Source organism: Cetorhinus maximus, chromosome 9, assembly GCF_964194155.1.
Source record: "Cetorhinus maximus chromosome 9, sCetMax3.hap1.1, whole genome shotgun sequence".
In the NCBI taxonomy this organism is placed as follows: Eukaryota; Metazoa; Chordata; class Chondrichthyes; order Lamniformes; family Cetorhinidae; genus Cetorhinus; species Cetorhinus maximus.
The window spans coordinates 85075122-85100294 of NC_135887.1; the positions used below are offsets into that span (position 1 = coordinate 85075122).

The 25173-nt window shown below is 46.9% G+C and overlaps 1 protein-coding gene across 1 annotated transcript in view; it reads left to right on the forward strand.

The window, feature by feature from the left end:
- LOC144685067 (anoctamin-9-like) overlaps nucleotides 1-25173 on the forward strand; it is a 316975-nt gene that overhangs the window by 230858 nt on the left and 60944 nt on the right. Inside the window, exons 14-15 of the mRNA XM_078549602.1 lie at nucleotides 12059-12116; nucleotides 13366-13463. Coding sequence (XP_078405728.1) covers nucleotides 12059-12116; nucleotides 13366-13463 — 156 coding nt within the window. The remainder of the gene's footprint in view (nucleotides 1-12058; nucleotides 12117-13365; nucleotides 13464-25173) is intronic.

The following is a 25173-nucleotide window of genomic DNA, read 5'->3' on the forward strand; positions in this document are numbered from 1 at the left end:
ACCAGTGGCCATCAGGTGGCTATTTCAAAGACCACATGCCCCATCCCCGGTTCACTCCCTCTCCCTGGAATATATGTGCATGCAAACATATGAATTAGAAGCATTCAGCTCCTCAAGCTTGCTTCACCATTTGATAAGATCATGGCTGATCTGATTGCGGCCTCAATACCTGTCTATCCTGATAACCTTTGTCTCCCTTGTTAATCAAGAATCTACCTAACTCAACCTTAAAAATATTCAATGACCCTGCCTCCACTTTTCTCTGGGGAAAAGAATTCCACATCCTAACAACTATCTGAGAGAAATAATTCCTCCTCATCTCCATCTTAAATGGGAGACCCCTTGTTTTTAAACTATGTCCCCTAGTTTTGGCTTCTCCCACAAGGAGAAACATCCTCTTGCATCCACCCTGTCAAGTCTTCTCAGGATTTTATATGTTTCAATAAGATTCTTCTGAACTCCAATGGACAGAGGCCCAATCTGTCCAACCTTTCCTCATAAGAAAACTCCTTCATCCCAGGAACCAGTGAGTGAACCATTCCTGAACTGCTTCTAACTGATTCTAATTATATCCCTTCTTAAGTAAGAAGACCAAAACTGTGGGCGGAATCATCCTAGATTTGTACTAAATGCGGTAGTGGGTGGGTAAAACGATGTTTTACCCGTTGGCCGCGATGGTGGGTTTTCACACTGTATTGTCCCAATCCCACCACATTATTCTTTCATTCCTGGGAAACACTCCATTTTGATGGCAGGTGGGCTCTCATTCGCCCGCCTGCCATCACCTCGCCGCTTCATCACACCGGAAGCCATATTTAAAGTCCAGCCGCACGCACACATCTCAGTGCTTCCAGGCCACAACTACTGGAAGGAAGATGTCCACGAAAGGCAAAAAGACTGCAGCCCCGGTTTAATGATGCATCACTGGAATGCCTTTTGGATGCCATGGAGGCCCACCACAATGTCCTCTACACCCATCTGGCCGCAGGATGGGCAGCAGCATTGCCAACCAGGCTTGGGAGCCTGTGGGCAGTGCCAATGCCCTGAAAAAGAGGACAGTCACCCAGTGCCACTACAGGATGTTTGGTCTTATCCGTTCTGCCAGGTTAACTCACTCTTCTCATCACTCTCAACTCACACACTCCCAAACCGATAGCACCTTCATAGGGATCTCACACCTCAAGGGACAACACCACTAACTCTCACACACACCCTCACATCTCCATCAGCCTCATATCCTCTCAAACTCACATCCTCATTTCTGTCCATGGTGCCGCTCATCACAGAAACATTCCACGCAGTGCCATGTGTCCTACTCACATTCTCTCCATCTGTTTTCATGCATGAGAAGCCTGCTCACATCAGCAGGGAGACGTCCCAGAGCAGGGGTAGAGTGGTCCATTAGGCCCCTCACTCACTTTGAGGAGCGTGCCATCGTGCTGATTGGTGAGGATGTGGACCCTGCCTGTGGCGACGGTAAGGTTGGTGGTGAACGCCCGCCTGACGATTCTGCACCACATCATCCCTCCCTCAACGCAACTGTGACTGTTCTCTCTCCTGCTTTTGACTCTGCTGCCATACACTACTTATCTCTACTTTGGCTCACCCTCAGCCAGCCAGTCCCTCAGCTCCATCCACTTCCTCATCTGCAGCCAAGAGGACTCCTCCCTCAATGAGGAGGTGGAAATAAGCAGCCTAGACAACACATCACTGCTGAGGGAGCAGCCGGCCCATGAGTGATTCTGGAGGGAAAAGTGTGTGTGTGGCAGAGCCTGTTGGAGCCTTGTGCAAGCACTCTCACACGCACACGGAGCCTTCACATTTCACACTCATCTCAATGTCTTGAGCATTTTGAATGCTGCCTGCTAGGGTTCACTTTCTGTTGTCCACCTGAGCTGATCTGCATCTCCATCCACCCAATGATCACACACCCATGCAGCATCTGATCTCGCCCACCACAATTCTCATTTCACTTTCGGTTTGGACAGCATGGTGCTAATTCGGTTTTACTTTTGCTCCCCCATCCTTTACCCTCCCCAAGTCACCCACTTCCTCTACCCGATCACAGTTAACCCCCCCGCCGGCATCACCTTCCACCTCCCCTCACCTACCAGCCACAACCTCTTTCCTTCAGTGACATCCAAGTGAACATGCACATTCCCTTCCTTCCTGAAAATCCCACCTCCATCCAGATTCAACTTCCTGACAACCCCCTTCCCATCCCCAGAGTCCATGTCTGCCTCCGGGTCCCCACCAACCACTCTTGCCATTCCTTCTATCACTACCATCGCACCCTCATCCTCCTACCCTACCGTCTCACTCTGTGCTTAATCATTCTCACCTTTACTCCATACCATGCCCCTCCCCCACCCTTAGTTCACTCCCCAGGAGACAGACATGGACCCATCAGACCCCTCCTGTGAACATTCATCTGCACATCCCTTCCACACCCCTTCCCCCCTGCAACCCCTTTTCCCCTTCGCACCCCTTTTCTACTTCACAACCCTTCCCCCCCCTTTGCAAGCCTCACCCCCCTGGAACTCCTACCCCCCTTCGCACCCCTTCTCCCCCGGAACTCTTCACCCCCCCGGAACCCCTTCCCCACTTCGCACCCCTTCTCCCTCCACACCCTTTCCCCCCCAGAACCCTTTCCCACCGGAACTCCTTACCGCGCCCCCAGTCTTTCCACTCCCCCAGGCTCCACCCCTCCACTTAGTCCCTCCCCTTTCCTGACTCCTTCCTCCAGCCTTACCTCTTCCTCCTTCCTCCAGCCTCACTTCTCTTTCCAGCCTTACTCCTACCCCCTTCTTGACTCCTTCCTCCACTCTTACTTCTTCCTCAACCCTTATGCCCTCCCCTCTCACACCCCTTGCTCCCCCTGGACACCCTCCCCTCACCATACCCATTCTTCCCCCTGGATACCCTCCCCTCTCTGTGCTCCTTCCCTTGCACCTTCCACCTCCCTTACACTTACCTCCCCAGTTGAGGTGTTCGCCCCCATACCCACTCCTCCCCCCATTCTCTCGATACCTTCATTCCCCACCTCCCAACCTCTTCCCACCCTTACACCTTCATTCCCTCCCTCCCAACCTCACTCCCCCAATACCTCTTCCTCTCCCAGCTAATCCTAACCCTTCCTCTCCCACACCCTCCACCATCACCCATTGTGAGCATCAATGGTGACTATCTAACTTCTGTGCGCTACTTCGCAGCAGAGCCATGTCCATGAAAATCACCCCAGCATCCATGGACATTCCTCCAGTGTGCCCTCGGTGTCGCGGTCCAGCATCTTCTGCTCCTCAGATGCCTGCAATGTGAGCAGAACCATGATGGGTAAGCCCTGACTTCTTCATGTCACACTTGGCAAGACGTGCTCTACACCAGCGTGCTTAGCCGCCGATGTGGGCAGACGGTCCAGCCGGGGGGGACAGTTCCAGCAGGTAGGCTTAATAATGATATGCTGATGTATTACAATGAGGTTCCTGACGTCCGGAGGCAGACAATGCGGCCCACCATCAGCGGCCTGAGCGGACAATCACAAACTGGTTTCACGCCGTCATTAAACCGATCACACCATATTGTCCACTCATGCCACCGAACACACCCAATGCCAGCGGGCATAGAAAATCCCAGCCTGTATTCCAGATGTGGTCTCACCAACAAATAAGCCCAACTGTAACAAAACTTTGCTTTTTTTACCATATAATTGTCCTTGCAATAAACAGCAACATTCCGTTTTCCTTCCTAAACACTTGCTGTTTCCTGCAAACCAATGTTTTGTGATTCTCCAGAATGTTATCAATGGTTTGGTTGACTGGGCGGAAAAGTGGCAAATGGAATTCAATCCAGAAAAGTGTGAAGTAATGCATTTAGGGAGGGCAAAGAAAGAGAGAGAATACAGAATAAACAGGAGGATATTGAGAGGGGTAGAGGAAGTGAGAGTAGAGTGCATGTCCACAGGTCCCTGAATATGGCAGGACAGGTAGGTAAGGTGGTAAAGGCATATGGAATGCTTTCCTTTATTGTACAAGGTATAGAATACAAAAGCAGAGATGTACTGCTGGAACTGTGTAAAGCGCTGGTTAAGCCACAGCTGGAGTTTTGCCTACAGTTCTGGTCACCACATTTACAGGAACGGCATAATTGCTCTGGACAGAGTACAGCAAAGGTTTCCAAGAATGTTGCCAGGGCTTGAAAATTGCATCTATGAGGAAAGATTGGGTAAGCTAGTGTTGTTTTTCTTAGAACAGAGGAGACTGAGGGGTGATTTGATTGAGGTGTACAAAATTATGAGAGGCCTAGATAGAGTAGACAGGAAAGACTTGTTTTCCCTAGTAATGAGGTCAGTTACCAGGGGACACAGATTCAAGGTGATTGGTGGAAGGATTAGAGGGGATATTAGGAAATACTTTTTCACCCAGAGGGTGGCAGGTATCTGGAATTCACTGCCCGGATTGGTGGTTGAGGCAGAAACCCTCAATTCATTTAAAAGGTACCTGGATCTGCACCTGAAGTGCTGTAACCTGCAAGGCTACAGACCAGGTGCTGGAGGTGGGATGGGAGGCTAGTTTTTTCAGCTGGTGCAGATGCGATGGGCTGAATAGCCTATTTCTGTGCCATAACTTTTCATTGGTTCTATGTATCAGGACACCTAGATCCCTCTGTATCACAGAGTTCTGCAATCTCTCTTCATTTAAATAATATACTGTGTTGCCAAAGTGGACCTGTTCACATTTTCCCACAAAATACTTCATGTGCCAAATTTTTGACCACTTACTTAACCTATCTATATCCCCTTGCAGGTTCCTTATGTCCTCTTCACAACCTACTCTCCTACCTGACTTTGTATCATCAGCAAATTTAGCAGCCATACATTCTGTCCTGTGTTCTCTTCTCCTGCAAGGAGAGAAAACAAAGAGTTGTGAGTGTAAGAAATGGATTATGTCGAGAAGGGAAGGTCACCATTTGTGGAAGATGACTGTGAAGCATGGTATGAAACGGCACAAAGATGAGGGTGAGGGTCAGTGTTGGATGTTCAGATGGGAATGTGAGCAGGGAGTGGAACAACAAGCTGTGTTGGTCTAGGAGTGTTGTGCAGGAGAATGCTGGGAAAGTCAGAGTGTAGGACTTAGCACCTGAAAGTGTTATGCCACTCACCTTGCCTACCTCTGTAGTACCTTCTGGTACCTAAAGAGTTAAGATGAGACTATGTACAGTACTGCACACATGGAGACCATGGCATGCAGACCCTCATGGATCTCTGCCAGATCCTCCTGCACATCTTGCTGGACACCCAAGTTAAAGTCATCACTCTGTCACTGTGCATGCCAGGCACCCTGGTGAGACAATGGAGATCTGCATCACAGTGCCATCATCTTTCAATGTTCCATGGGAACTCCAGGTCCAAGGCTCCCATCAATGAAGAGACTGCACTAGAATGGTTGCACAATCCAAAAGTCTCACCTCTGTGCATTGCACTCTTACCTTCGTCTGGCACCGCCGCCTCTCCAGGCACGGTTGCATGGGGAGTGTGCCGGCTCTCGAGCTCCAGGGCGCCCTGCTCAAACCAGGAGAGCCGTAGCAGGTTGGGCAGGCTTCCGCCTGTACGTGCCCTCTTGGCTTGGTTATGGCTCAACTTCACCTGAAAGGACAGAGGAGCATTGATTAGTCCACTCTCCACCTGCAACATCATTGCAGCCTGGCCAACCCCAGCTGAGGAACACCTCAAAGTGCACATCCGAGTCATGACCCTCGAGCCACAAGGCACTCAGTCAGAGCAGTCAGGTCTCAACCCCTTGGCCAGCTCCAGCATCATTGACAGTTAGCACTCAGACTCTAGCACCCCTGAGGTCCACAGGGGGACGGCCACACCTTAACACTTCTGCACACTGACCCATGTCAACACGGTACTCACCCTTCCTGAGCGCAGCAGGCCATTGAAGCACTTCCGGCACTGCACCCATATGCACCGCACCACGTCATGGCTGCTAAACAGGGCTGCCACATAGCCCCATGCCCTCTTGGTGAGGTGCGGTGGCCTTCTCCTCCCATCTCTGGGGACAAGGGTGTCCATCCTGGCAGCCACCTCTTCCAGGAGCGAGGCACTCATCAGAAAAGTGGGAGACCGGGTGCCCACCCAACCTAACCTCCCGCCTGGCTTTTGCAGCTGCACTCAACTCCATCGTTACAACGGCAGACAGACGTCCTACCCTGGCAGCCTTTCTGGGGCTGCCTGAGCTTTTTTTTAAACCGGCCGCTCGGTCATCATTGGACCTGGCAGCCGACAGGACCCCACCCCAGCTCAGCCCTTCCCGACCAGTGCAGAGCCACGTTTCACGCTGGGCAATTCTCCGCTCCCACCTCCAATTGACCTCTCCAATGGCTGTGATCAATCCCAGAATTGGAGTTATTGAAAAAAAAGATTTTTGAGGTATAGCACTGCTACATGATTAACTAAAAAATTGCAGGCAGAGCAAATTAGCACACTACTTTATTCCATTGGAATAATTGCCGATTACATCATTGCAAGGCAAGCCACAGATGAGTCATTTGCTAAATTGGACAATGTTTTAAAATCTTTTGACCGTTTCTTTAACTTGAGATTCAATAAAATCCAGGAATGCACAAAATTGAACAGTATAGTCCAGCAGCCTGGGGAACCTATTGATTCCTTCATCAATGATCTCTCATGCAGGGCAGAAGGATGTGAATATGGCGACTTAAAATCTGAAGTCATCTGAGACAGAATTGTGGTGTGTGCAGTGGATGATTCACTCTCTGACCTTCTCCAAGCCAAAGATGATCTTAATTTCGACAAGGCTATCCAACTGGTTAGACTCTCTGAGCTGCATGATCAACACAGGACCATTCTCAGAGGAAAGAACACTTCATGAGGCAGAAGCCACATCTCAGTCCACTATATCAAGCCACAGAAATGTAGGAACAGCCCAAGTCAGGGTATGCCGCACCTGAACACCCTGCTGAACGACTTTGCCAGTGCTGTGGTATGAAGTGCCCTCAAAGGAAAGATGAGTATTGCCCAGTGCTCCCACTGCCACAGACAAGGACATTTCGGTAAGCTGTGCAAGTTCAGACCCCAGCACTGCACAGACAACCCAAAAGCCATCCACAAGGTCGAGGCCAATGACCCAGAAGACCTCTCTTCTTGTGCGACATCAGATTATGCGGCTCTTCCTTCTGACATCAGACATCATGGTGAATGGCCATCTAACCAATTTTAAATTAGAGGCAGGTGCCGGAGTGACAGCCCTACATGACAAGGAACCCTGGCTCCAAGGCCTCTGCACCCGAATGACGGACACTTCGCTTTACGGCATGGGAGCACAGGAACCCTTGAAGTATGGCAATAAACAGATCACGGAGCTCATGTATGTCATGCGAAATCAGCCCTTCTCTCTCCTCAGCAAGGATGCCTGTATAGCCCTCGATCTTCTTCAGCCGGCAGAAGATGTGAGACCAAGCACAGTCCCCACCCAGCATCCTCCCGAAGGCTCAACCATAAAACAGCATTCAAATGTTGGCTTCACTTGTAACCTCTCTTCTCTTTTTGCACAGCAGGTCTGTTCTTCTTCATTCCAGGTCCACAAACCTTCCCAAGGGCCAGACTAGCCTACCGCGCATAAGGTTACCACAGCACCCCTGGTGGAAGTGATGTCAGAGCTGCAATGACCTTCAGAGAAGCCTCTACCTCAACCAGCAACCATGGTATGATTGGTAGACATGTCAACCACCACACAAACCCGACAACCTCCAGCCAGCATTAGAAAATACAGCTTCTGCTGGAACCAGGTAGCAGCCTCACACAACCTGCACAACTAAACAAAGGTGAGCTACCTACTCAATCTTCTTCTATCCACAGACAGGCTCTCCCTCAATCGCAAAGAGTTTCCAGATGCCAAAAAAGGCGAAAGAAGAAGAAAAAACACCAACAGCCTGATGAATATCAGTTTTGTTCTCCCAGAAAGAAACAATCACGACTAACTACAACCAATCACCACCAAACCAACCAGACCGACCAGGCATGGGGTACCACCTGTCAATGGAAGAGGAAAAACAACCCATGCCTACATCCCAGCATGATCTCCAAACCACTACCAAGGGCAAGAACCTCCGGAGCATACCACTCTCTTGACTGGATGGCAAAGGAGATGTGGCAGGGATACAAGACCTTCAGGCTGCCTGAATCTCTGATGTCAAGGATTTGAAGGGGGGAGGTGGGACAGTAAGAACATTGTTAATGCATGCCATTAATGTTAATGTTGTTTGATGTAATTATGAAATAGCGTAGAATAGTTTTAAGTTGTAACATTAAAATTAGTACACAAGACTTATAGCAATGTAAGACTTGAAGCAAACTAGAAGTAAACTAATGCAAGTCTCTATCAAGGGGATAAAGACTTGAGGGAGGTGAAATAGAAGGATCTGGTACCTAAAAGGTTAACATAAGACTGAGTACAGTACCATCCACACGGTGATTTAAGATGGCACATGACGAAGAGCTAAGGGTTAGTCTAGAGATGGGTAGTAATGTGTAAAGACCTAGTTTGCATTCCTCTCCATACCTACTGTAAATATGTACAGAGTTAAGTATTGTCAGTAGAAACTTATACAAAACTGCTTCATGGTGTCCAAGCAGTATCCTCCAAGGGTAACAACAGAATAGATCACCCTCCTGCGGTCATTGAACTGTATCCAGGCTCAAGAAACCACCCTCTTCCTGTTTATTTCCTCAGTCACTTCCATGCATGCCTGCTTGATTTGAGAGACTGGAGCTGGAACCATCATCTCACTTCAGTCCCTCAGATCCCACAGCAGAACCTCCAGGTAAGAGTCAGAGACCTGGAGCAGCTTTCCCGGGACTCATTTCCATTTCTGTGGTTGCTCAGGAAACAATGACAGTTCAGCCATTCTAACCCCCTGCCAGGGCTCCTTTAATTAGGAATAGTTTCTTTAACAGATTCAATAAATCATCCCATCTGCTCTCCCTGATTAGCTCGGAAACCTAGAAGTGAACTGCTCATGTTATGCTAAGTTACAGCCACTGCAAAGCCTGTTTCAATGATAAATGGGTTCACGAGCTGCTACGGGACTGTCTGCTGCATGCTGGTCTGTTTAGATAAAATTCTGCCCATTGTTTCAGCAATTGATAGGGTGATGTAATCAAAGCAGTCGACACCGGGCAGGTCTGGCAAAGCCCTTGGAGAGGGAAGCAGAGTTAATGCGCAGAATCTTCTGGTCCTGCCAGCAGCGGGAATCATGGTGGGCAGGGGAACTTAATTTGGTGTGAGGCCAAAAATCTATTTCCTGATGTCCGGATGAACTTTAGGAATTAAGTTCTCAGGACTTTTAAGGTGGGTCAAGTTTCCCAATGAACAATATTGGGACTCTTTTGCATGCATTAGCATCTCATTAAAAGGTCACCTCGCAGGAATTAAGTTCCCTCTCCAAATTAAGTTCCCCGTCAGCAGGAAATTAGAACTTTCATTTTTACGACTGTATATAAGTGGTGTGTACCTGGCAAGCTTCACTTCTTCCACAACTTTGAGGTCAGTAGATAAACCATTTTTCAAATCTAACTTTTTGACCACTCAGCTAATCAGTAACTGAGATCCCTCAAAGTGGGAGGAGGGTCTTTTCGGATGGGTGGAGTTCAAGGTCAGCACAAATGACTGACTGAAGGGACACCCTAATAATTATGAGGCAACTGGATGTCTATCATGCTCAGTTGTGTTCTCCCTATGGTGAAGCACACAAGGCGACAGGTTTGTTCCTGACTCATGGGTCTCATAACTACAAGATCCCAGCAAGGTGTGGAGCCGCGACTCCAAACCTCCGTCCTCTTGCTGAATGGTCATATCTGACAAGGGCCGATGTGCTTAGTCTTTCTATGATGCCAAGGCACTGATCTTGGTCAAGGAGCAATGTTTCCATGTGCAGTCATGTATGAACGGGAGGAACAGCCATCCCTGGTCCTCCAGGATGTCAGGCAGCTGGAAGTGGTGGGGTGGGGTGGGGATGCCATATCTAGATGGAGGCCAGCAAAGGGCTTAGCACTGGCCTGCTGGCTTTGAGGAAACCTGTAAAAGATATGCTCACTTAATTTATTACTTCAATGTGTTCACAGATCCACTGCGCCAACGATGATGCAGGTTGCAGGCAACCCTGCCTTGGTACTAGCTCTCATCCAGATGAGGAGAAAGAGGGCCTGTCACTGGTTGGCACATGGGCAGGAGGAGCAACAGCCTGAGCAGCAAGCGGTAGCAGGGCCTCAAGAAGGTCAAGATGCTGGCGAACAGAGTCCACTGCAATGGCGATCATTGGCCCAACCATGGGTGCATCGCAGGCAGCACTCTTATCTAGAAACGAATGAAAGGCAATGCCAGAGGTGCCTTCATATGTCCTGGGATGTGATTGCTCACATCTGCTAGCTTCTCCAAGATGAGCTGTGGTCAAAAGGACTTGGAGTGCATTCAATGCCAATGGCATTGAAGGTCACTGCCGCCTTGAACATTTTTGCCAGTGGATCCTTCCAGGGCTCCCCTGAAAACCTGTACGGCATCTCCCAGTCAGCAGCACAGTGCACATGGGAGGTCACAGATGCCATGTTCTGGAGAGCGCACCAATTTGTACAATTACATCTGGACCCCAAAAGCCAGGCTGCAAGAGCACTGGAATTTGCAGCAATCTCAGGTTTCCTGCAAGTGCAGGGTGCAATTGACTGCATATATGGCCTTGGAAGCTCCCTGGCAAAGCCTGTCATGTTCATTAATAGAAAAGGATTTCACTTTTTGAAGGTGTAGCTCATACGTGATCACAGAAGGAAAATCCTGCATGTTTGTGCTCAGTTCCCAGGGAACTCTAACAATGCATACATCTGAGCCACTCCCAGGTGCCACAGGTTCTTGAAGGACCTTGCCGATTGCAGGCCTGGTTCCTCGGGATCAAAGGATACCCCCAGAAGATGTGGCTGATGACCCCAGTTTGTCAAGCACATAATATTGCTGAGGAGAGCTACAATGAAGCACATGCCTCCACCAAGTTCCTGATTGAATAAACAATAGGTCTCCTAAAGACAAGGTTCAGATGTTTGGATTGCTCCAGCGGGGCTCTCCAATACTCACTAGAGTGTGTCCCGGTCATCGTTATCTGCTATGCCCTGCACAACCTAGCGCTACAATGGGGGGTGTTTTGCCTGAGGGAGAAATGGAGAAGTGAGATGTTTCCTCCGATGAGGAAGATGGTGAAGGAGTTGGAGCTGATGAGGCCCAGGATGCTGCCGATCCACATGCAGAGACCATAGGAGGGTTACTACACTGCAGATGTGCCCGTGCCAATCTTAGAGCTACCAGATTTCAGGCAGAGTAAGCTGCTGATGCATTTGTTGAACTGTTTGGTTTTCTGTCCTTTGTTGTCTAGAAGGCCCCAGCACCTTTTTGTTTACAGATATTATTTTTCTCTACTGCACCTTGATTTATGAGAGTTGAATTAAATTATACTAGTTACCATCTGCCCTGCTCTTCGTTTGATCCTTTGCATGCGCCAAACTATGCTAAAATGCGGAGCCCAAGTGATAATTGCATGCATTAGAACCTGCGCAGCACTCCCTTCTCCCGTGACCTCAGGCATCTGTAAGTAGAATTGTGATTTCACCCATGCCTTCACAAAATCCGTGTGCATGGCAGCTTGGAAGTAATATCAAATCTAAAGTTGCCAGAGATGGACTCATGTCACCCTGCTCCTAAAGTGGGGTTTAGTTCTGATGAAAGACCATCAACCTGAACATTAACCCTGTTTTTCTCTCCACAGATGCTGGCAGACCTGTTGAGTATTTCCAGCGTTTTCTATTTTTATTTCAGAGTTCCAACATCTGCAGTATTTTGCTTTTGTGTTGTTGCATTTGGCACTGTATTTCATCATTTCCATGTGAATGTACATTCCCATGTGAATGTACAGTGGTAGTGACCTATGCAGTGAATGTGTAGTGTTAGTATACTGTATAGTCACTGTGCATTTGTTATTGGATTTCTTTCTGTGATAGGACCAATGGGCATCCAGGTAATTATGTGAGAATAGCAAACAAGTGGCGACTCGAAGAGGTGAGCAAACAATTCCTGATTCTTTTCATTCCCTTTAGAGAAACATAAATACACATAGCACCTTACATTACCGTTAACCTATTTATCAAGATAGGCTAATGAGTTGTTTATTGCATACAGAATTTATGGAAATTAACTTCCGCTAGTATATTAACCATCTTCTATCTAATTTCTTTTCTATGCACTGTCTGAATGTAGTATTATTTTATAAAACTAAAATTCAAAGGTAACTCTTTTTTACATCCTTTCTGCAGAAAAATGGTTAAAATATTCTGAAATATGAAAAGGACTTTCATGTTTTTCATATGAACTTTTCTTACTTAAAGCTGCTGAGTGCTGGTGCAGTACTTCTCACATATTAGCACATTTTACTTTCTGGGTCCTTTTTTGCATTTTGTTAAGTGCATTTGTTTATTGCTTTTATTTTTTAATAATATTTTTACGTTTTTGACCCTTTGGCTTTCTTTTCTCATGAAACAATTTGGGGAGTTTAAAAGTAATTTTAAATGCCCGAAAGTGATATGTGGGCATTGTGTTGTGATTTCTTCTTCACCTCTAGGAGGTTGGGGATGAGAAAAAAGTTCAGTCTGTTTACACCTGAGGTGGACTGCACAACCTGCTGTTATTAGTCATTGTTGGGATGCACAGAACTTGCCAGAATTTCTTGGACACATCAAAGGAGCCTTTGCCATCCATACTTATGGTGATGCCTTTCTCTTGGTTTGGACTATGATCTTGAGGTGCCATCTTGTATTAACAAAAAAAAATCTTGAATTGCTAGAATTAACAGATTTGCAGAACATTTGTAGTGATGGATATATGCCCAATCTGCAGGCTAACCTAGATGTGATACTTTTGAGTGTATGGGCACACAGAAACATGCAGTGAAAAAGCTATAAGATTCAGTGAGTGCTTGATATGGACAATGATAAATGTCCACCTTCTGCTTCTGTTTTCAGGGGTGAGGCTGTAAAATTCTACCCCAGGTCTTGAATCTATTGGTTGTAGTCATCACTTACTGCTACAAGAGTGCACTGCTACTCTCTGGTGCAGGTGTCTTAAATGCAAAAGGGGCAATCCTTTATATAACCCACTTTATGCAGCAGCAAATAGGCTGGGCATTGTACTACCCCATTACTTGCCCACAGATACTGACTGACTGCCCACCCGCTTTCTTCAAATTGTGCAGGGTAAAAATCATCCCTTTTGACTCTGTAAACAAGCTCATGAATGTTCTCTTTCTTTTTAGTGTCATCCAAGTGGCTGCATGACAGATCTCCTAATTCAAATGTCCATTGTTATGGTGTTGAAACAAGTGCTGAGCACCACCATGGATTATGCTGTTCCGTAAGTTTACCTTCACCAGCAGTAAATCTGTAACATACAAGCCAAAATGTGTTACACTCGGAGTAACACACTAAACTGAGGCTGAGTTAGTTATATAGAAACATAGGAAATAAGAGCAGGAATTGGCCATTCAGCCCCTCGAGCCTGCTCTGCCATTCAACGAGATCATAGCTGATTTTCTACCTCAATGCCATTTTCTCCCACTTTCCCCATTTCCCTTCGTACCTTTAATAACTAGAAATCTATCCATCCCTGTCTTGAACATGGTCAACGACTGATCCTCCACAGCCCTCTAGGGTAGAGAATTCCAAAGATTCACTACCTTCTGAATGAAGGAGTTCCTCCACATCTTAATGCTAAATACCCTACCTCTTATTCTGAGACTGTGCCTCCGGGTTCCAGACCACGACTTCCCAGCGGCCAGGGGAAACATCCTTCCTACATCTACCCTGTTGAGCTCTGTAAGAATTTTGTATGCGTCAGTGAGGTCACCTCTCATTCTTCTAAAATCTAGAAAATATAGGCCCAGCCTCCTCAATTTCACCTCATAGGACAATCCCACCATCCCAGGAATCCATTTGGTGAACCTTCATTGCATTCCCTCTGTGGAAAGTATATCCTTCCTTAGGTAAGGAGATCAAAACTGCACACAATACTCCAGGTGCGGTCTCACAGAGATTCTATAACTGCAGCAATGCCTTTTTACTCCTGTACTCAAATCCTCTCACAATAAAGGACAACATACCATTTCTTCCTTATGCTTGTTGCAGCTGCATGTTAGCTTTCAGTGACTTGTGAACAAGGACACCCAGGTCCCTTTGGACATCAACGCTTCCCATTCTCTTTGCAATTAAGAATTACTCTGCATTTCTGTTTTTCCTACCAATGTGGATAACTTCACATTTTTCCACATTATGGGCAGAATTTTCCTCTCCGGAAACTAAGTGTAGTGACAGGGAGAAAGTCAGCATGGTTCCTGCTAGCTTTATGCATGCATGAATATATGCATGAGTGAGCAGCATGTTACATCTCGTGGCAAGGCAGGTTGGGAATCACTTGCCCTGCCATTACCTCATCGGCTCATATTTCTGGATGCCATATTTAAACAGCACCTGCACACATATTCACTCTCTGCAGCCCAGGACTTGCCATTGCAAGCCCCAGAATGGCCCCCAGAAGAGACAAACACTGTTCCTGAAGTTCAGCGACAAGCCACTGGCAGCATTCCTCCAGACAATCAAGGATCGGCGGAAAATACTTTGCCCCTGTGATGGGAGCCAGAGGTCCACCAACTCACCACCAATGCTTGGGACCAGGTTGCCAGGGTGGTCAGTGTCTGCACTCCTCAGAAGAGCACCATTCTCCAGTTCAGGAAGAGGATGAATGATCTTGTCCGCTGCAGGGTAAGTCAACCTTCTCCTCACTCTCACCTCACACTCTCATAAGGCCATCAGGCATTTGTAGGGTTACAGACCACAGGAATCTCACACACTATCAGCACAAGGGACATCACCACTGATTCTCTCACACACACTTTTACATCTTCATCTTTTGTCACATCATGCACAAGTCAGGTCTTCAAGCCTTACTGAGGTCCACTCAGCACACACTGAATGCAGGCATGCTTATCATCTGCTTTGGCATCCATCCTGCTCACAATCTATCTATCTGTCTTTATGCAGGAAAAGATTACCTACAACAACAGGGAGAGATCCCAGATCAGCGGGGGATGATGGAGCTCAGGCCCCTCACCCACTTTGAGGAGCAGGCAGCAGAGCTGGCTGGCGAGCAATGGGACTGTTCCTGCACCGAAGGCGAGATTGGTGTTACCCAACAAGCCAGTGAGGCCACATCCACTAGTCTTCACCCGCCCGCCAAAACTGTGAATGCTTTTTAATGTAGGTGATTATCCAGCCAATCACTAATTATCTCTTCTCTCTATTACAGCCACCAACAAGAAAAGGAGGAGACACACCGCCAGCCAGCCCATCAGCCCCAGCCCCCAGGCCACCTTGGATCAGGATCCTGTCAACCCACTAAATGTAGAGCTGTCACTGCGTTCACCTGCACCCTCTATCAGCGCAAAGATGCATACCTTGGTGGGACCTAGTTTTAGAGCAGGCTCGAGGTCACCATCTGGTGAGCATGACACAGATTTGAGTCCACAGCAAATGGAGGCAGTGACAGCCCAGGTCACCAAAACCTGAGGACTGCTGGAGGTCAGGCTACTGCTGAGTCTGAGTCTGATGATGAGCCTCTGGAATCAGCCCTCAGAGAGATGTTGAACTCCAAGGACAGGCAGGGGCACAGCAGGCAGGGTTGCCAGAGGCCATCACCAGATTAGAATGGAGGACAGAGGAATCCATCCACATTCTGTCTGATGTTGTGGTGCTGACATGCCAGTGCATTGAGGTCACCATTGGAAGGGTGGCAACCGCCATGGAGACCTTGGTCCAGTAGTTTCTGCTGGATATGTGCACGGACCGCCACACCATTGCTATAACCAGGAGTGGGATGCATCAGTGGCTATGCAAGGGGACAGGACAGCTTGATCTCCCTCCAAAAGCCCCTTCTCCTCAAGGAGTCAGGAAGGGGCCCTTGGGCATCCACAGGGAGGAGGAGAATCAGCCGGACAGCCTGGGCCAATCCACCAATCCTCTCTTGGGCTGTCCAGTCACTCAAAGTCCCCCCTGCCTGTGACCCCAGCAACTCCAGCTGCTCAGGCCAAAGAGGGTGCCACCTGCCCTACAGCAGAAGATCCAGCCCTTCGAAGGACGCCCGCCAAGGGCATCTCAGACAACAGGGCATAGCTAGCAGCAGGCTGCCTCCACCTCTGCTGCGGATGTTGGGAAGCTCCTAGATGCAATGGTAGGGTATGAAAAATTGATAAATATTGAGAGAACAAAGGTGGCACTTTTTTTTCACTCACTGTATATACTTTGCACATCTGTAAATATACTTTGGTTTTCTGAAATTTTCATCTAGTGAATGGCTTTCCTATCTGATGCAATGCTCCAAGGTCAGACAAGTGCATGAAGTGCTTCCTCTCCTCACTTTTCTCCCATCGCGTGCCTTAGTTCTATGGCATCTTGCACAATCTCAGTACAGTGAATCGCTTTTCTGACCACTGCAATGAAATGAGCAAAGCCTCTTGCACTATCAACATGGTGATTGGATAAAGCATATCTTAGATGTGCATCAGAGGATCGTATCATGTGATCTCATGAGTATAGATTTCACAGTTTGGTTTATTATCCTGATGCTGCTGCGCTGAAGACTGGTCTATGTGATTGTATAGGTCCTAATGACAACCTGCATTGGAGTCCATCTAACACAACGCATCTTTAAGCAGTCTCCTTGTCATGCCTGCCAGACTTGAGTGTAGTTACATTTCAAGTAAGAGTTGGGGATTTTAGGTGCTCATGGCGGCCTGCAGCATGATGTTGTGACCGCGTGTGCAGCTAGGCATCACCCCTATAATAGTTCCTATTCTCCATCTGCATGCTGCAGGGCTATTGAACTAGCTGGCACTTGGTGACTCCTGAAATGTCTGCTAGGCCACAACAACTATGCGAGATCAGAGTTATATGTCTAGGCCCCAGATGCCAGACTATTAAATGGGAGAATGCCACTCTAGACCTGAAGGCCTGACTAGCGTGGTTTGACAAAATCCCTGAGCCAGCTCTCCAATGGACAGTTGGCATGGTTATCTGATTGTGACAATGCCATCAGGCTCTGAAGAAGAATCATACGGACTTGAAACGTTAACTCTGTTTTTCTCTCCACCAGTGCTGTTAGACCTGCTGAGATTTTTCAGCATTTTCTGCTTTTGTTGCATGCCATCAGTGTACCAGTTTCCTTGTGTATATCTGAAACTGTGAGAATGAAAATGTGGAGGCCTCAAATGGGATCAGAGAAAGGCTCCACTACATCTGATTTACGCTCTTTATTATCAACAAAGTAACTAAGTAATGCCTAAGTGCAATGTTGACATATTTTGGGCCACAGATGCCAAGGCAATGCTGGGCATGAACTTGGGAAGCTCCGTAAGAAGGCTGGGTCGTGAGTACTTGTCAATGATCAGGCAATTGTGTTGCTGAAGCTCTCTTTGTACACACAAAGGTGACCTAACCTGCAGTCTTGCATCCATGACTGAGAGTGAGAGATCACTGCGTCCTAAAGAATGATTTCATACTGGGGATTCAGTTTGCAGATAAGGCCAGACCATTATTCTTGCATGAGGGATGGCCTGAGGAGAGATGCCACAGTCTGGATTCAGAGCAGACCGCAGACATTCAGGCAAAACCAGTGATAGATGATTGCCCTCCTTGAGGTGCCAGGTAACGCTCCAGGCATACTGCCATGAGTCCACTGAGGTTTGCAGTGCTGCTCCTGCCTCTTGAAGACTGCCATAGGCAGTGAAATGTTGGCACGATGCTTGAAAAGACTGCACCATGTCAAATTTCTTCACAGTATGCTCTGGTGGAGTTCTTATCCCAAAACATATGGCCACATGCTGCATAGGCTATCTAGAATTCCAAGGATGAGGTCATCATCATGCAAGATTGTGACTACTCACTCTGAGATTGATGTCCTTCATTGAGATGCTAAGAATAGCGAAGATGGTGTTAATGTGAAGCCTGCATGGAGGGCACAGGTGAAAGAGGGTTGTATGAGCTAGTCATCTTCATCGTCCTGGAACCTTGTGGCTATAAGGATTTCAAGAACACGGCTGCTGTGTCTAGCCCGTGCTATGGTCTCTTCTTCTGGGGCCTCAACATCCTCACCCTCATCAAGCTCATTCCTCTCAACGTCCTCCTCATTGGTGGAAATGTGCAGCTCCTCCATATCGCCATCTTGCAACTCATCCACCCTTTTGGACTGCCAGGTTATGTAGAATGCAGCAAACTATGATGATGCGGGAAACCCTCTGGGTAGAGTCCTGAAGAGCGCCGCCTGACCAGTCCAGACATCTGAAACACATCTTCAGCATGCCAATGGTCTGCTCAATCAAGGAGTGTGTCATGGAATGAGCCACATTGTACCTATCCTCTGAAGCACTTGTGGCCACCAAACTGGCGTCATTAGCCATGTCTTTTGGGGGTAGCCTTTGTCACTGATAACCCAACCCTGAATGCACTCATCTGCAAATATGAGAGGCACCTGGGTCACGCCAAATACCTCCATGGAATTGGTCTCTCCGCCTCAGCTTCTGGGTCTTCATGGGGCCCCGCTAGCCCATGTTCCTCAGGGCGTTGCTCTCCCCTTTGCCCTTCCTGACAGTGATGGGCCCTTCTTCTCCTCCTCAGTTCCATGAGTGCCATGAAAAGGGCAGCGTTCCCTGCTGCCTCCATTGTGCACTCCTCCTTGTCTCTGTGAGAAAATTGAACGGAGATGTGATTGAACATAACCCAGCAATGATCACCTTCCAATGCCAAACTAGGGAGTCATTGTGAAGCATTTGGGCTGCCGTCTTTCCAGGCATTCCATCCACAGATCTCCCTTTGCAGCTGTTGCACAGGCATAAGGATGACTGGAAGTTAAACCCCACCTTCTCGCCCCCCACACGCCCCAGACATGACAGCACTTTCACAAAAGTGAAGTGCAAAATTACAACCCGTTTTTACAACAGCAGGAAACTGATTTTTGGCCATACTCTGAATTTAAAGGTAGAGGGTGATAAGTCTGAGGCAGTCTGGGGCAGGGTGCGCCTTGTAGTCAGGGCTAAAAATTAGAGGCTGTCCGGGGTGGTGTGCGCTAGGAGGTCAGAGCCAGAAATTGAAGGCAGCTCGGGGTAGTGTGATCAATGTAGTCAGGGTTAGAAAGTAAAGTCATTAGTGGGGCTGTGCACATCATGATATAAGGCCACTCCTGGCATGTAAGTCTAGGTCCCAGTCCAGGGAGGGGGATGGCCTGTCTGTGCTGTGTTGGCCGTGCATAGCATGATGTACAGGGTGTGGTTAGTCCCTCACACATTTGGGTCCTGGGGGTTGGTGGCTTGGTACTGGGTGACAAATGGCACAGTCCAAGTTAGGGGAGACATCCTGCAGCCTGTAAATGGAGAACTGGTAAGCAAGAGGGGGGCATTCAATGGTTTCACGGTGGGGGTGGATCTCGGTAGGTCACTGTACATAGGGCCTCTAGATGAGGAGGGGTGAGGTTGACATGGAGCATAGGGGCATCCACAGAAAATGGTTGATGGGGAGGACAGGGATATCTACTAGAGTAATCATGGGCTCCAGGGTTAAAGGGGGAGGCAGGGGAGTGATTGGAGGAAGGGAAAGTTGCACATGATGCTCTTCCAGGACAATAGGAGAGACTTGGATGGTGACAGGGGAGAGAGTTGGAAGCTGGTCTCGTAGTAGACGTGGAGCAGCACCATTTTGACAGCCGATGTAATGACGCAATTAAAAAATAACCTTGAAAAAAATCACTAGGGGAGGGATCTGAGGGCTTGTGGGAGGAGTCAACTGAGACACTTTCGGGTCAATTGAAGGGGCACACTAATAATTTACCGCTTCAGGACATGGAGAGCAAGGCTCAGCTGAGATATGTTAGGAATATTCAAATGCCATATGGAGGATTTGGGCACTTTGTCTCATGGTGCGCATTCTTGTGAGAATCCATTAGGGCTTGGGGCCAAATATAGATCGGGTATGACTGACCATTTGTCCCTCAGAGAAACGTGAAAAGGTCAGAAGGATCCAACTATAAAGGACCACGGCTAAAGTACATATGCAAAATTCTCCAAACAACCGTACACATTGCAGCTGAGCATTTCAGGCTTTACATGACTCAACGGTTACAGCCATTACATTCGTGCAAGGCTGGGCTCTAATCTACTCCAAAGGAAGCAGCCTGACAGTGCTCTGACTGAAGTTGACAGTGCTTGGCTGTACTCATCCAGGTCCAACCACCTTTGTGAATGCGCTGTCACACCTGAGGCGTAGATGAAGGGGTGAACTCAGCTATCAATAATTCTTGAGGCTGTGGGCGGGATTTTCTGGCCCCACTTGCCATCAGGAACATTTGGTCCACCCGAAAGTCAATGGAACTTTGACTGGCCCACTGCATCTCCCATGGCGGGTCCCGCCATGGCAGGGCTGGAAAATCCTGGCCTGTGCTACAGATGCAGGGAATGATCTGTGGATGGAATGAAGGCAGCCCAAGGGCTTCACAGTGATTCCCTAGCTTGGCGATGGAAAGTGACCATTGCAGGGTAATGTTCAATCATGTGTCTCAACTATTTTGCCACAGACACAAAAGTAGGAGGGCAAAATGCAGGCAGCAGGCAACGCTGCCTTCTTCACGGCTTTCTTGCAACTGAGGAGGAGAAGAGGGGTCTGTTGTAATCAGGCAGGGCAAAGGGAAGAGCCCAGTCTGAGGAACATGGGCCAGTGGAACCCCATGAAGTCACAAGACCATAAGACGTAGGAGCAGAAGTAGGCCATTTGGCCCATCAAGTCTACTCCGCCATTCAATGAGTCCTGGCTCATTTGATAATCCTCAATTTCACTTTCCTGCCTTTTCCCCATCTTGATTCCCTTACTGATTAAAAATCTATATCAGCCTTGAATATACTTAATGACTCAGCTTCTACAGCCCTGAGCGGTAGGGAATTCCACAGATTTGCTACCCTCTGAGGGAAGAAATTCCTCCTCATCTTTGTCTTAAATGGGTGACTCCTTACTCTGAGATTATGCCCTCTAATCCTAGAGTCTCCCAGAAGGGGAAACAACCTCTCAGCATATATCCTGTCAAGCCACCTAAGAATCTTATATGTTTCAATAAGGTTGCCTCGCATTCTTCTAAATTCCAATGAGTACAGGCCCAACCTACTCAACCTCTCCTCATAAGAAAATCCCTCCTTACCCGGGATCAACCTAGTGAACCTTCTCTGGACTGCCTCCAATGCCAGCATTTCTTTCCTTAGATACGGGGACCAAAACTGTTCAAAGTATCCTAAGTGTGGTCTAACTAGTGCCTTGTATAGTTTTAGCAAGACTTCCCTATTTTTACACTCCGTTACCTTTGAAATAAAGGCCAACATTCCGTTTGCCTTACCTATTACCTGCTGAACTTGTATGCTAGCTTTTTGTGATTCATGCACGAGGACCCCCAAATCCCTCTGTGCTGCAGCTTTCTGCAGTCTTTGTCCAATTAAATAATATTCAGCTCCTCTATTCTTCCTGCCAAAGTGCATAACCTCACATTTTCCCACATTATATTCCATCTGCCAAGTTTTTGCCCGCTCATTTAACCTGACTATATTCTTCTGTAGACTCTTTGTGTCATCTTCACCACTTGCCTTCCCACCTATTTTTGTGTCATCCACAAATTTGGTGATAGTACATTCATTTTGCTCATCCAAGTCATTAATATATATTGTAAATAATTGTGGCCCCAGCACTGATCCCTGTGGCACTCCACTAGATACAGGTTGCCATCCTGAAAATGCCCCTCCCTGTATCCCAACTCTCTGTCTTCTAATAGTTAGCCAATCCTGTATCCATACCAATATACTACCCCCAACACCATGGGCACTTATCTTATTAAATAGCCTTATGTGTGGTACCTTATCGAATGCCTTTTGGAAATCCAAGTATATTACATCTACTGGTTCCCCTTTATCTATCCTGCTTGTTACCTCCTCAAAGAATTCTAATAAGTTTGTCAGGTATGATTTCCCCTTCATGAAGCCATCCTGACTCTGCTCGATTAGATTATACATTTCTAAATGCTCTGCTGTTACATCGTTTGTAATAGACTCTAACATTTTCCCAATGATAGATGTTAGGCAAACTGGCCTATAGATATCTGTTTTTTGTCTCCCTCCCTTTTTGAATAAGGGTGTTACATTGGCAGTTTTCCAATCCTCTGGGATTTTCCCAGAGTCTAAGGACCCTTGGAAGATTACTACCAGTGCATCCACTATCTCTGCAGCTATTTCCTTTAATATTGTAGGATGCAAGCCATCAGGTCCAGGTGACTTATTGGCCTTTAGCCCCATTAGTTTTTCCCTAGTACTTTTACTCTAGTGATAGTTATTGTATTTATTTCCTCCCCCCATTTTGCCCTTGATTACTTAGTATTTTTGGAACGCAATTACCGTGAAGCCTGATGCAAAGTGTTTATTCAACTCTTCTGCCATTTCCTGGTTCCCCATTATTATTTCCCCAGCCTCATTCTCTAAGGGGCCTATATTGACTTTGTCCTCTCTCTTCCTTTTTATATATTTAAAGAAGCTCTTACTGTCTGTTTTTATATTACTTGCTAGTTTACTCTCAAAGTTTATTTTCACCCTCTTTATTATTTTTTTGGTCATCTTCTGTTGGTTTTTAAAACTTTCCCAATCCTCTGGTTTACCATTAATGTTTGCCACATTGTATGCTTTTTCTTTCATTTTGACACTATCCTTAACTTCCTTGGTTAACCATGGTTTATCCCCTTCCTATAATCCTTCTTCCTCACTGGGATATATCTTTGTTGTCATGAGCTATTTTCTTAAACGTTTGCCATTGTTCATCAACCATCTTTTCTGCTAAACTCCTTTCCCAGTCCACTCCAGTCAACTCTGCCCTCATTTCTTTGTAATTACCCTTATTTAAGTTTAGCACAGATGTTTCCAAACTGAGTTTCTCATTCTCAAACTGAATGCTAAATTCCACCATAGTATGGTCACTGTTTCCTAAGGGACCTTTCACTCTGAGATCATTTATTAAACCGGCTTCATTACACATTACCAGATCCAAAATGGCCTGAACCCTGGTTGGATCCACAGCATATTGCTCTCGGAAACTGTCCAGAATACACTCTATGAATTCTTCCTAGTGGCTACCTCTGCCAATTTGATTTTCCCAATCTACAAGGAGATTAAAGTCACCCATGATAAATATATTGCCTTTTTTACATGCCCTCATTATTTTCTGATTTATTCTCTGTCCAACAGCATAGCTACTGTTAGGGGGCCTATAGAATACTCCCACCAGTTTCTTCTTCCCCTTGTTATTTCATACCTCGACTCATACGTATTCCACATCTACCGATCCAAGATCCTTTCTTGCTATCGTGCTTATTCCACCTCGTACTAACAAAGCTACCCTACCACCCTTTCCTTCCTGCCTGTCCTATCGCAAAGTCACATACCCCTGAATATTTAGTTCCCAGCTTTGATCTCCTTGTAACCATGTCTCCGTAATGGCTATAAGATCATATCCATTAACCTCTATTTGTGCCGTTAAGTCATTTATTTTGTTCCGAATACTTTGTGCATTTAAGTAAAGAGCCATTGATTTTGCTTTTTTTACCATTTTCTCCCCCTTTGACCCTATTTGCTGCTTTTTTTTAATGTTTGTACACTCTATTCCTTCCTGTCACACTCTGGTATCATTACCTAAGTAGCTGCCCTGCAATGCCGCCATATACTTTTGCTTTGTAAGCCTACTTATCCCCTCTCCAGAACCCTCCCCCCCGCCACTCTATTTAGCTTAAAGCCCTCTTTCTAATGATGGCCTCACCCTAGGAAGGCTAGGCAGCCAATGGAGCATGTGACCGTTCTGACCATGGGTGAAGAACTCTACCAGCGCTCACAGTGAAGCAAGTAGACATGGAAAAATCCTTTCAAGTAGCAGGCCAACATTTCACTGCCTCCGGCAGCTTTGAAGAGGCAGGAGCAGCACTGCAAACCTCAGTGCAATCATGGCTGTATACCTGGAGTGTTAGGGACCCAGACAAGTAATACACCTCTTTTGTCAAAGGCAATGTAGAGAAGTGGGTGTCATGTGACTTAGGCCTCTGGCTTTTGGAACCAGTAATATTACCTTGCTGAACTGCAAAGTCTTTGTCTGTATTTTTTTATCATCTGACTAGCAGATTCACAGACATGGAGCTCTGGCCCAGGTTGGACATCTGGTTCCATCTACACTGATTCTGCTGGAAATTCTGTATCATCACCTACAAGACTGATTCATCTCTGCATGCCTATCTCATGGTGTGACATCAACACCACCGGAAAAATGAATTATACAGCGTCGGTTTTCAACCCACCGAACTCCGGGAAGGAATACCTCATTGAACTTTGATTCTGACCTCTGGAACCTATGTGAAGCAATATTTCTTTTCTCTGTTTTCTCTGTACTGTAAATATTCCTTTTCTCTATTCTGCTTTTACTGTGTGAATGCTAAGGAGACAAAATTGCAACCCTCCTGTGTTTTGAGTATGAGCAAATAAACTAACCCTTTGAGTTCATCCTATCTTGAGTTTGATGTGGGGTTATTAATAGCAAATTAGATCACACCAAAACCAAGGAGTTGGGAAATAGGCTATCACTTATAAAGGAGAAAGCAAATCAAAAACACCTTTCTGTTTACAGATGGGTGGCAAGAGGAGAAAGTAATGCTGTTTAAATTAACCCCCTCCTGCCTGTAGCAGGCACTTTTGATGCCCTATGTGGTAAAATGTAGTGCTATGTACCCTTAAGAGAGTGTAGTTAACTGACCATGTGACTGTATCAACCAATCGATATATAGCAGGGGCTACTTGGGTAACTGTAAGCCTAGAGCTAGGGGCGATTGAAGAAGCACACATTGTGTTAGTGTGCTGTTCTTAGTTCCAGTAAACCACCAGTGTTTGTTCAGTTAATCAGTCTCTTTGCCTGTATTGTTTCAAGCACAAACTAATGTATGAATATCAAGGGCGCAGCTCACATTT